Raw genomic sequence first — 13,546 nt, 5'->3', positions numbered from 1 at the left:
TGGCCAACACAGAGACAGGACATGAGATGCCACCTTCTCATGCTTGCTTTCTCCCTCCGAATGTGGCCACATGGAGGGGCTGATTCCCGCTGCTGTGCCAGCCAGTGTGTGGTCAGAGGGAGCGTCTCCCCTTGCTCACTTGTGCTCTCCCTTAGAGTAGTGCAGCTATTAAGGTTGGGCCCACTGTGCTGCTAAGGAGGAGAAGGTAAATAAGTGTGTAGGGCAGGTGTTATGTACTGAGTTGAATAGGATCCAAAATGCAGCAGTCTGATTGGTCCTAGAACAATGCAGCAGTCTGATTGGTCCACAGGAGCCACCCAGTCCAGCTCCAGGTGGAAGTGAATCCGCAACCTGACTGGCCTACAGGAGAATCCAGGAATTAGCCAATCACGTGTGGCCCATTGTGTAAATAATGTATATAAAGCAGATACTTTGGGGAACTTTCATTCCTTGCCACTATGAGCTGAATAAAGAGCATGAAATCCACACTCCCAAGTATATTTCAGCAGGCAACTCCCCCCACCCCCGGAACTCTCTCTATATGCTCCTAGGCAACCTTATGGGGGACCACAGTGATGGGTAGAGCCGATGAAGAACAAATATTGTTAACTGCATCTTTACGCAATTCACAAACACACACATGCGAAGCATGATCACGGCTCAAGGACTTATTCCAGCCAGGCAAGAACACCCAACGAAGGCATGAAGCAAGGCTGAAAAGGGGCGTGGCCTACAGGTAGGGGGCGTGGTCTATGGTGTGTGGTCAAAGCAGGCTCTGGGATAGGGTCACGGGGGTGGGGAAGCGAATTATTTTCTCGCATCTCGGCCCAATCATCCCCACGACCCCTTCCCTCTTGTCGTTTGCGCATGCTCTCCCGCTCTCTCCGAACAGGGTCTCGTGATGGGAGGGGCGAGGAGGATAGGACAACCAGCTGGCGGAGGGCGCGAGGAAGAGGGCGTGGCGCACCATAACCAAACCCAAGCAACCCTCCCCGCAATAATTTGGAACCGGCCACGGAGCTAAGCCACCCCGCTGAAGCGCCTTGCTCCCCTATGGACCTCACCAACGTCTAAACAAGGCGGGGGGGGGGGAGCGTTTGTGGGGTGGGGAGACTGGGGACTGGCGGGAAGCAGCAGGCCGGCCAGTTTCCAACACGTGCAGCGCCCCAGCCGCACGCGCCTTCAGGGGGCGGGGCGAGACATTGGCGAGGGTGGGCGGTGAGGGGCAGGCGGGAAAGCTCGCACGCGCGAGCCGAGTGGTGCTTCCCAGCGACGTGGAAAAAGGAACTTCTGCGCGCAAGTCTTCTGGGTGGCACCGAGGAAACCACAGAGAGAGCGGGGGTGGGGGTGGGAGGGGAAGGAGAGGGGGAGGTTCCCGCCCTCAGCGCGCAGCCATGGGGCAGCTGTCGGCACGCTGCCTGCAGAGCCGCCTTAGGTAGCCGGAGCGCGGCGTGTGTGTGTGGCCATGGCCGGCTGGTGGCGAAGGCTGCGGGGGCGCCTGGGCGGCGGCCTCGCCTGCTACTGCCTGCTGCTGCTTTCTGCCTCGGCGCTGGCCTGGGCGGCCGAGGAGGCGGCGGCGCGCGCGCAGACCTTCCCTCAGCCGCTCTCCAACCTGGCGGCGAGCGCGCGGCGCTTGCTGGTGGCCAGCGGCAATCGCTGGTACGAAGTGGAGCCCTCGCTGGCCTGGGCGAAGGAGCACCGCAGCAGCCCGGCGCTCGACTCGGGGACGACGGTCAACAAGCTCCTGCTGCCCTTCGGCGACGACCGCCTCCTCACCTGTTGGACGCAGCCGCAGGGCTCCTGCTACGAGGAGCGCCTCGGCGCCGACGCCAACGCCACCGTTTTCGGGCAAGAGGTGGTGACCTGCTTGCGGAAAGGCTCCGCCGCCGGGTGGATCTTTGCCCGCGGCTCCGAGTGGCGGCTGGTGGTGGCCACGTCTCGCCGACTGAACGATTCCAGCGACTTGGATCCAGAGTGCCTCGCAGAGGGCGACTCCAAAGTGGCCGTCGCTCTCCAAGAGCGCCAGAAGGCGGTCTCGGAAGACCACCGGCTGCTGGTGGGCGGCGGCTGCTACTTGCACTTCGCGGACGCGTTCCTGTGGAGCGGGCAGTTCTTCTTTCCTTATTATCACTGCAGCCTCAGCATGGAGCCCAAGATGCTCGTGGCCAACCAGATGCCGGCAAACCGGTTCTTCGGCCACGGCCAGGCCATCTTGCGCTGCGGCGGCGGCGGCGGCGGCTTCACCCGGAGGATCCTCTCTTCCAACTACATCCAGAAGCGCGGGCTCTGGGTCGGCGTCTTCGGCTCGGCCGAGGGTCCGGCCACGCCGACCTCCACGGCCCTTTGCATCTTCAACCTCAGCCAGGTGTCAAGCGTTTCGGAGGGATGCGCCCTTGGCGATTCGAACACGATCTGCGCACACGAGCCTGCGGAGACATGCGTGAGTAGTTTTGGTTATAGGTTGAGCGTTGTTGCCCTGCGGAATCGGAGACCAGAGGGCCGGCTCTAACAGCGCACCGTCGTTGTTGCCGGCTGGTCTGATGCTCAAGGTAGACCGTTTTAAAGATGTGAAATAACTTTGCGGTCTCCTTTGCGCTTGTAACAACCCCATAAGGTCGGTCGCGCTTTCTAGCCTACTGGGTGAGTTAATAGCAGCTGAGACACAGTGAGTTTTCTAGGTCAATAGTGAAACACATTGGGGGCATTACTCCCCTGGGTTCCTAACTATTCTTTTCTTTTTCTTATGTGGCTTAATGTCACAAAGAGGCAGTCTGTAACAGGATTTCACTTTCGTTTTTCTTATCAAATTATCTCCCCACCCAAAAGGCAAATCTACATTAACTGGGGAGGGAAAATACAGGCTGGCATGTACAGCAGTGATGCTGTGTAGGTGCTGCAAAAATAGGGTTGCCATATTTCAAAGAGTAAAATTCCTGACACCTGCAAAATTGTTGAGCTGTTTTTTAGGACACCACCAAAATTGTTGACCTTTTTTAAGGAAACCACCAAAATGCAAAAATCCGCTGCACTGATCCCACAATAAAATACCCTAAGCATCTTGGAAGTACCACCATATCAACACCTACATTTTCTGTTCAGTTACTCTCACCCATCCCCTAATTTAGATATGGAGGGAGCAGTAAAAAAATAATCTTGCATGTACCCTGTGACTCTTAAGAATATTCCTGTCTTCACTGTCAATATTTGTAACTTAAGGTACATAGAAAAAAATACTAAATAGTACAGGGCAGAACAGGAAAGAGTGTAAGCTTTCTGTGTAGGTTTAACCATAAGTTTGAAGTTGTCCATATTAATGAATGCTGCTGCTGTTGTTGTTATTCCAATTTATTATCTGCCCTTCACCCTAAGGTTCAAGGGCAAGTTGCAACAATTAAAATGCAACATTAATATTAAAACACAATATAAAATTGTTTTTCAACAACTTAAAATTACTAAAACAAGTTAGGTCCTAAAAATATTCATTTCACATGTCAAAAACCAGGGTGAACAGGTGTATCTTCCACATTTGCAAAACGTTGTATGATGGTGTGAAACAGCTGTCAAAAAGTTTTGCTGAAATAGAAAGATTGGTAGAAAAAGAAAAAAGAGAATACCAAGCACCCAGAAATTCCAATATTTGGAGAGCTTTTAAAAAGAGTTAGACAAATTAATGAAAGTAAAGTAAAAGCTTCCCTGGAAAAGACCCTGATGTTGGGAAAGATGGAGGGCACAAGGAGAAGGGGACGACAGAGGATGAGATGGTTGGACAGTGTTCTCGAAGCTACCAGCATGAGTTTGACCAAAATGCGGGAGGCAGTGGAAGACAGGAGTGCCTGGCGTGCTCTGGTCCATGGGGTCACGAAGAGTCGGACACGACTAAACAACAACAACAAAGTAAAAGCTACAGTAGTACCTCAGGTTACATACACTTCAGGTTACAGACTCCACTAACCGAGAAATAGTGCTTCAGGTAAAGAACTTTGCTTCAGGATGAGAACAGAAATCACATGGCGGCAGCAGGAGGCCCCATTAGCTAAAGTGGTACCTCAGGTTAAGGACAGTTTCAGGTTAAGAACGGACCTCCGGAACAAATTAAGTACTTAACCCGAGATACCACTGTACTGGCCATGATGGCTATTCTGCACCTGCAAGGTTGAAGGTTGTACAAGGGGAGAGTACTTTCACACTTAGATCCTACTTGTGGGCTTCCCACAGGCATCTGGTTGGCCATTGTGAGAACAGGATTCTGGACTAGATGGGCCATTGGTGGGATCCAGCAGGCTCTAATTTAGAAGAAACTTCCACAGGGAATACTACACAAAAGTTTACTTATGGGTGGAAGACAGCGTCACAACTGATAATGGGTAGCTAACTTAAGGAAGCATGGTGAACTTACTGCATGAGGATTGTGGGGTGAGACCTATGACAGGGGATGCATTTCTCTGGATATGTTGAACCCAACAACAACAACAATTGCCCTTCACTGCAAGGTCCTAGGGAAGGTTAAAACAACAGCAAGTACAGTGGTACCTCGGGTTAAGAACTTAATTCGTTCTGGAGGTCCGTTCTTAACCTGAAACTGTTCTTAACCTGAAGCACCACTTTAGCTAAGGGGGCCTCCCGCTGCCGTCGCACCGCCAGAGCACGGTTTCTTTTCTCATCCTGAAGCAAAGTTCTTAACCTGAGGTACTATTTCTGGGTTAGCAGAGTCTGTAACCTGAAGCGTATGTAACCTGAAGTGTATGTAACCCGAGGTACCACTGTACAGTTAAAAACAAAGTACCATATTTTTCGCTCTATAAGACGCACCAGACCACAAGACACACCTAGTTTTTGGAGGAGGAAAACAAGAAAAAAAATATTCTGAATTTCAGAAGCAAGAACAGCAAGAGGGATCGCTGCGCAGTGAAAGCAGCAATCCCTCTTGCTGTTCTGCCTTCTGGGATAGCTGCGCAGCCTGCATTCGCTCCATAAGACGCATACACATTTCCCCTCACTTTTTAGGAGGGAAAAAGTGAGTCTTATAGAGCAAAAAATACGGTAATCACCTGCAAGTGCTGAAAGGCTGAGCAGATGTAACTCTATAGGAGAAGTTCAGCCAACATGAATTATCGTCAAGCCTCCTTTGGTTTCAGAGAGATGCTTCACTTTCCCACTGCAACCAGCGCACTTACTGTTGGATGAGTTGGCAAAAAACGATGTCCTGCTAGCTGAGCATATATAAAAGAAGATCTCATGATGTTGCTCAACATAGGAAGCAGAAAGTTGGGTTTGCAGTGGCAAGAAAGTTACTCAACATCTTTGCAAAGAAAGGCTTTTCTATTTGAAATGGCAAGTCAGCTCACCACATGCATGTGACAAAATTTAAAAAAAAAATGCTTCTTGTACATTAAGTGCATCCTTTATTAAGCATTGACATATAAATCTCTGCAACCACTCCTGGGGGGGAAACAACAGTTTGCTGTAGTGTTGTCCATTATCTAAAACAGCTTGCAAGGCAGAACAGCGTTTTGTTGGTGGTGGTATCATAAGGAAATAAGAAGAGTCTGCTGGATCAGGCAATGGCCTATCTAGTCCAGACCCTGTTCTCACCAGACTCACCAGATGCCTATGGGAACTCCATAAAGCAGGATCCAAGTACAAGAACACTGTCCCTTCACATGGATTCCAACCAAAGCATGGGCATCAAGGCTAGTAGTCTTTGCTTTACCTCCATTCATTTGCCCAATCCTTTAAAAAAGTTATCCAAGTTGGTTGCCTCCTGTGGGAGTGAATTTCATAGTTTAATGATATGCTCTGTGAAGCAACTTTTTCCCATATCTCTAATCTTCTAACATTCACTTATCCACAATCTCTAGTTCTTTGAGAGAGGGAGTAAACCTTTTTCTGTATGCACTTGAAGTCACACAATGGTGAAAATTCATCATTTGGATGAGGGTTTCCCAAACTTGGGTCGCCAGCTGTTTTTGGACTACAACTCCCATCAGCCCTAGCTAGCAGAACCAGTGGTCAGGGATGATGGGAATTGTAGTCCAAAACAAGCTGGAGAACCAAGTTTGAGAAACCCTGATTTAGATTATGGTTGGAGAACCTGTGATGAGCCTAGATGTTGCTGGTTCAGCATTCTGGATACATTAGTGTGAAAAACAAGAAGAAAGTAGATTGCCAACATAGTAAAAAAATAGAAATACACTGAGTATGCACAGAATCACATTTTAAACCAGAGCTGTGGAACGTTTTTGGCTATGTGGACCTTATTTGGCAAGTGGGCAGGACATCACATAGTTAGGACTTGAAAACACCTTGCATAGTCAGCCCAGTAGTCTTGGCTCTACCACTCAGCAACTGATGGGAGTTAGTCAAAGCTTGCTATAGGGTGCATGATGGAGTTTCCTGCAGTGAATCCCCTTCCAGACGTGTTCCAGCAGACTTCAAATAACATATATTTAAAGGAAAGATAATAAAATGAGCATCTTTAACCCAACCAGCCACCCTGGCTATAAAACTGTTTTAATAAATAGGAAAACAAGTTGATTGTGTTTACCGTTGTAACAATTTTCTTCTCGAAGTGTGTCTTCTGTATCATGAAAAGTACATAAAATCATCATCATTATTTTAAAGTGTAAGGAAGAGTCCCTCAGGCCTTTACTAGTCTGGCCGCTGTAACCTAGGGATGGGCCCCCCAACATGGTGCCCTTGTGAACCCTGCTTGGTTCCCACCAAGGTATTTGGGATTGCTGCCTTGGATGTGGACCATGAGAATGAATGTTGCAGAATGGGAAATCACACTTGGTGGATATTTTGTGCCTTGTCTAGATATTTTTGTTTTCAGATTACAGTGGTACCTTGGAAGTCGAACGGAATCAGTTCCGGAAGTCTGTTCAACTTGAAAAACGTTAAGAAACCAAGGCATGGCTTCCTGTTGGCTGCAGGAACCTCCTGCAGCCATTTGGAAGCCGCATCGGACGTTTGGGTTCCAAAGAACTTTCACAAAGCAGAACACTCACTTCCAGGTTTGCGGCATTCGGGACCCAAAACATTCGACTTGTAAGGCGTTCGAGATCCAATGTATGACTGTACTTCTAACCCCCAGTTAAAGGACCTGTACAACTATTCAGAAACTTAGATTGGCACACTGGTTGTTTAAATACTTTATTTTTATATACTAGACATGTTCAACCGGTCAACTGCCATGTACAGGTAGATCGCCGGGGTGACCCTGGTCGACCACGGAAATGTTTTGGCCCTACGCCGCAGGCACTATGTCCCTCCTCCACCTCCTCCACAGCAAGGAAAGTTGGGGCAGGTGGGAAGCACAAGTATTGTCGCCTGACCCTTGTTTCCTGGAAGCGTCAAGTGACTATCCTCCCCCCAAAAAGCTCAATAACACTTGCCAACCCCCCAAAGAAGCTCAACTGTTAACAGTCCTCCCCCAAAAAAGCTTGATAACTCTGACAATGGGTAGATCACTGCCAGTTTTTTTTAATAGTGGGAGTAGATCACAGTCTTTAGGGAGTTGGACGTGCCTGTTATATATCATTAAATCATAAAGAATATATCACAGCAGTTTACAACAATATGAAGACATAAAATGAAACAAAAAAATAATAAAAAGTTGAAAACAAGCTGGAAGCAAAAGGAAATTAAAAACATGTTTGCTTCTGGTATTTTAGCACTTATTGTTACGGCTGTTCAAGTTGCCATGGTGACTATGAGGTAGAGCTCCACAATTGTCCTCCTCTCACACTCTCGCCACTGGTGAGTGTTCCTCATTATGTGGTGAGCATACCTTTCCTGGCTTCTCTGTAAACTGGAAAAAAGGGAAAGGGTTCTGCCAAAAATAGAAGTTGTGCAAGGATGTTCTATCTTCTGCAAAAGTCCAATTAGAAATTAAACAGTAACCTTTTGTCCCTAGTAGTCTAGTTCACATTTGCATAGGACTAGGGGATGTTGAGGGGCCTTTGTTTCACATCCATGAAGGCAAGAGGCAGCATTGTGGAGAAGGAAAACCTAAGAGAGGAACTTGCACCATACCTTGCTTTCTCCTAAACCCCACATGAGGTAAAACAACACCCCCTTCTTCCACAAATCTTCTGCAGGTTCTAGAGGACTGATATGGGAGGAAGTGAGTTTTGTTTCTTTTCCAGTATGGCATTTGTAGAAAGCAGAAGTCTCTTGCACTGATTCTGCTTTGGGAAAAACTCCATAAAGTGTATCCCATTGTTCTACACCTTATATGTTACCCGTAAATGTAAAGGGACCCCTGACTGTTAGGTCCTGTTGCGGACGACTCTGGGGTTGCGACGCTCATCTCGCTTTATTGGCCGAGAGAGCCTGTGTACAGCTTCCGGGTCATGTGGCCAGCATGACTAAGTCGCTTCTGGCGAACCAGAGCAGCGCTTTTGTCTTGTGGACGGCAAATTTAGTTTTCGTTGTTGTTGTTGCTGCTGCTGTTGCTGTTGTTTTGGCCTAGTCAAGAGTTATGTGAAAAGAACAAAACACAGTAATATACCCCTCAAAAATAATTTATTGGACTGCCTTATGCAGACTACATGAATATAAAGGGTATGTCTGTAATCTGACAAGAATGTTAGCTTTTATAGTTAATGAATTTCTTTTTAACATACTGCGTGTCTGATCTAGCTGTTTTCAAAATGGGGTGCATTTTAAGCATAGCTTTCTTTTAAATAGGAATTAAGTCACAGAAGTCCTATAAGCCTTCAGATAAATAAGTCTGATGAAAGATTAGCATAGTGAGCCATCTGGCCTGGCCAGGTGTTTTGTATATACGTACATTCAGAGAATGAGAGAGATATTTGGCTACAGAAAGAGAGGCAATACAGTGAATGATGCTGGAAGGAGGGATGATCTCTCTATCACAATCTGGTCTTATGACAGAGTTGTGTTACAGTTAACACATTCCCATCAACACGTTTCTCGTGAATTCTGTGTGGCCCAATTCAGAGTACTATAAAGCCTTACATGGCTCTGGACTTCAATACCTTAAGGAACGCCTTTCCCCCACACAGAGCGACCTGGACCCTACACTTGTCATCGGAGGCTCTTTTCTATGTCCCTACTCCTAAAGAGGTTTGGAAGGTGGCAACAAGAGAACAGGCCTTTTCTGTGGTGGCTCCCTGATTGTAGAATACTCTCCCCAGAGAGGCTTACCTGGCACCATCATTACATGTCTTTACCCAGGCCTATAATCTATGGCCTGTAAAAGTGTGGGGAACAGGACTGTTATTAGGATGGTTATTTTATTATAAGTATGCTTTTTACTATATTTTTATCATTGATGCTCTGTATTGTGTTTTTAATGTAGTACACCACCCTGGGATCTTTTGATAAAGGGTGGTATATCAATTGAATTAATAGTATTAGTAGTAGTATTGCAAGACCAAGTCAGATCTGTGCCAAAACTTCAGATGCCTTAATGGTATTCCATAGGCTTGGAGCATCCTGTTGCATCTTTTTGTGCCATTTAATACTTGCACAACTTGTCTGTTAGCTTCAGTGGAGTAAGTGCTAGCTGAAACAAATACACATTTTATAAAGAAGGATAAAGTTTGCACAGTGTGGGAGGGCTTGGGGGGGGGAGGACTACAGTATGATTGTGTCTTGCACAGGGGTTACATTCTGGGGATGAACAACCATCCTTATCTTACCAGAAAGTCAGAGAACTTTTAAGCTCTCAAAACCTGCTTACTAAGGTCTGGGATGCTCTTGTGAGATCTCACAGGGCCATCCAAGTTTCCATAAGATATTGTGAGAGCATCCCAGAGCCTGGTACCAGCAAGTCTGAGCGCTTAAAAGCTCTTTCCACACTGGGAAAACCCAGCACAGAAGGAGCTTTTAAACTCTCCGCCTTGCGTGCAATTGATCTGCAAGATTTCAGGCATTCAGCTTTCAACTGAGTAAGGTTGAAATTGCTCAGGTTAGTTGTGCATAGGATGCGATCCTACTACATTGTCAGTGCCTTCCTGCATAACTTCAATTGGACAACATTAGCAGAGAACAGCTATGGAACTTCCCCAGCCATGTTTGTTCCAGAAGATATTGGACTCGTTACCTCCATCCTGCATCCTTGCTTGCATGACTGATGGTTAGTGATGATGGGAGTCATAGAAGAACAACATTTGGAGAGCATCATATTGGTTACTCATTTGGGGTGAAGATCATCCCCACTGAGTGCCTTCTAGCAGCTTCAGCTGGTGGCCCAACAAATGACCCTTTGTGGACAGGGATAATTTGGCTACAGTAATCTATGAATGCTCTCAGAGCCTCAATACAGTGGTACCTCAGGTTACATACGCTTCAGGTTACATACGCTTCAGGTTACAGACTCCGCTAACCCAGAAATAGTACCTCGGGTTAAGAACTTTGCTTCAGGATGAGAACAGAAATTGTGCAGCAACGGTGCAGCGGCAGCAGGAGGCCCCATTAGCTAAAGTGGTACCTCAGGTTAAGAACAGTTTCAGGTTAAGAACAGACCTCCAGAACGAATTAAATTCTTAATCTGAGATACCACTGTATTGGATTACTGCAGTGCAATTTATGTGGAGCTTTCTTTTGGAGATGGCTTGGAAAATGCAGCCACTTAACTGTTAACAGGATCAAGGTGAGCCCATCTTAAAACACTGGTGTTGGCACAGCTTCATTGTCTTCCTATATGTTTCTGGGCCCAATTCAAAGTGCTGGTTCCTTTGTGGGAGTGCCTCTGGACCATTCAATCTTCGTTTAAGGCCCTTCTCCTGTTTTCCCCTCTTAAGAAGGAAGTTAGGAGGGTGGGTTCTTTTCTGTGGTTTTTTCTTTTTTTGGTATGGGTTATTGAAATGGTTTTATTGAACACATTGTTTTTGTTTTGTGGAATTCTTCTTGGTTCTTAATCTTTGTAAGTTGTCACTGTAGTAAGTGAAGGATAAGTCAAATAAATTACAATAATACAAAGCAGTAATGCAGTAATGGTATTAAGCTGGCTGTGGGTGGTGAGAATTTTAGTCCAACCACATCTGGGGATTAGGTTGAAGAAAACACTACTTTAAAGCATACCTCTTTTAACTGTGACATTTGTCATGCAGTTTAGTCCCATTGACACCAGTGGGACTTTTCTTCTTACTGCAACACCCCCCCTCCAATTCCAACCTGGGTTGTAGTGAGGACAAGGAATTAAAGTTCTGCCCTGGAATGTTTTTGTATTTAAACTTTAATGTATTAATGATATAGATTGGTTAATGCTTTATATCTCTTGTACACCACCTTGGGATGCCGCATTAAAGGTGATCAAAAATGCCTAATTAAAATAAGAACCCCTCTCCATGGCTGTGGTGGCTGGGGCTGATGGGAATCACAGTCCAAAAAAGCATGCAGTTGGGAAGGCTGGGTAAATAAAAGACAGCTGTGCAGAGCCAAATTATCTCACCAGTGACAATGCCCTAAGTCTGCCATCACTATGTGTAGTTTAGGCCATAGATGCTTAGGTTCCTTGGATGTTAATTTCTGTCAAAATTTTCAAGTGTTGCTGATGGTGTAGTCCAGGCTTCCTCAAACTTGGCCCTCCAGATGTTTTGAGACTACAGTTCCCATCATCCCTGACCACTAGTCCTGCTAGCTAGGGATCATGGGAGTTGTAGGCCAAAAAACATTTGAAGGGCAGAGTTTGAGGAAGCCTGGTGTAGTCACACTCTTCCCCCCACCTTTTGTAGATATGCCGTATTTAATGGACCACATTGTGTTCTCCTGCTTTATGGAAAAACAAAGGAATATTGAAGCACTTCCTCTTTGGATAAGACGGCAAATTTTTTTATTTCTTTCTTGGTGTTACAACGTTGTTTTCCTGTCTTGTTTAAAAGTGGTTGTGAAACTTTGTACAGGGGTGAGAGCTGAGAAACCACATATGTTGATCGCTCAGCATTCCATGCCCCTAACACTTTAGACCACAAACAGCATTGGCAGATGCTGCAATAGCAGCATATATTTTTTGGAAGTACAGCACAACTTCATACAAACATGTAATTAATGCCTGGAGCTTCAATAATATGGGAGATTGAGTGGCAAAACATCAAATTATATTTTGTGTTAAATTTATGTACAAGTTTTTTCTTCAGCATCCAAAACACAAACATACCCATGAACCTAATATATAAAATGGTGTTTTATGTACTCACAAACATGATAATCCATCATACATCTTTTTGTAAATATTGTATAAATGGATCATGATGTTTGTTTGTATAGTATAGCATCATTTGATATATATTAGGGTTTTGTGTTTGTGTTATTTTGAGTTGAGCCACTTTAAATGAAATTGAGTATATATGACAGAGGGGAAAGTCGGCAGGATTCAATTTCCTGTACTCTCTCTTTACTGTTAGGTGGAATTTAAAAACATTTCTGTTCACCCAGGCATTTGATTGCTGAAATATATTGTTCCTGACAATCTTGAAATTATTTACCTGTGAGGATATTTGATAGTTTCTTAATGTTTTCCATTTTGCTGTATGCTGCACTTTGGTTCCTTTGGAAAGAAGGAATGTGATTGAAATTTAATTAATAAATAATTATTAAACAACACTTTTTTCCTAAAGGGTCCCCTTTGAAAAACATGTGGTCCCCTTGCTTTGCATAAACTCTCTTGGATTGAAGATTTGACTGTCTTCAGATGGTTAACTTTTGTAGTTTTCTTTGCTCTTCCCGTCACATGAGCAGGGACACAAGCCAGCAAGCCTAGTTAACTACAGCTTCTTGTTACATTCAATTTGTTTTTGTTTTTTTATAAATTTTTTATTGGTTTTTCACATTTTATAAAGACATAACACACACGTAAAAGACAAAGACAAAGAACATGTATAATTTCAAAAATCTTACTTTCTTAACTTTGGTCCTTGACTTCCCCCCACCCCCCCTTCATACATCCCAATTCCCATAATTATGTCAGCAAGTTATTATTTTCCCTCCTTACCATGTTAATATTACATCTTTTATAGAAGATTAAATTCTATCCTAAGTTGGACTCAGATTCCCTTCCATCGATTTCCCATTTTTTATTAAACATCAATCATATTGACTAGACCCAAAAATCATAAGTGTTTTTAAAATTCTATTTCCCCCCCCTCCCATCCCCGGTTCGTCCCTTCCCAAGTACATGTCCACAATAACAGTTCTTAGCCTGGATTCCTCACATCCGAGGCCTTCAAGTCTCTTTCAGTCCCTCTCCGCCGGTTTTGTTGGTAGTCCTTTATGTTGGTCTTCGGATCTCGAAGGAGTTCTGTCCCAATCAAGCCAGGTTTTCTTCCCACAAGAAAACTTAGAGACAACTGCTGCAAAAGTTCCACCAGTCCTTCATATTCAGAATGGAGGCCCCCATCATATTTCTTCTTTCTTTTAAGTTCTTGAATTCCAAGTACTCCAGGGGCCTCCTCCTTCATCTTTCGCATCTTTTGCAGATTTGTAATCCATGTAATCCAAGGGTCTTCTTGTTTATAATCCACATGTGTAGGCTTTTGGTTGGTACTTTCCATCTGTGCTTTCTCCTTTCCTTGTTTAG

At 45.2% G+C, this 13,546-nt stretch overlaps 1 protein-coding gene across 1 annotated transcript in view; it reads left to right on the top strand.

Annotated features, from left to right (window-relative positions):
* The first annotated feature begins 1,373 nt into the window (after positions 1 to 1,373).
* Positions 1,374 to 13,546, top strand: part of PLXNC1 (plexin C1) — a 60,515-nt gene continuing 48,342 nt past the window's right edge. The window contains exon 1 of the mRNA XM_081022562.1: positions 1,374 to 2,440. Coding sequence (XP_080878688.1) covers positions 1,466 to 2,440 — 975 coding nt within the window. The 5' untranslated portion in view covers positions 1,374 to 1,465. The remainder of the gene's footprint in view (positions 2,441 to 13,546) is intronic.

Source organism: Podarcis pityusensis (genome assembly GCF_964106645.2).
Source record: "Podarcis pityusensis genome assembly, chromosome: 10".
NCBI classification, from domain to species: Eukaryota; Metazoa; Chordata; class Lepidosauria; order Squamata; family Lacertidae; genus Podarcis; species Podarcis pityusensis.
This window is presented reverse-complemented; position numbering and strand designations above follow the sequence as displayed.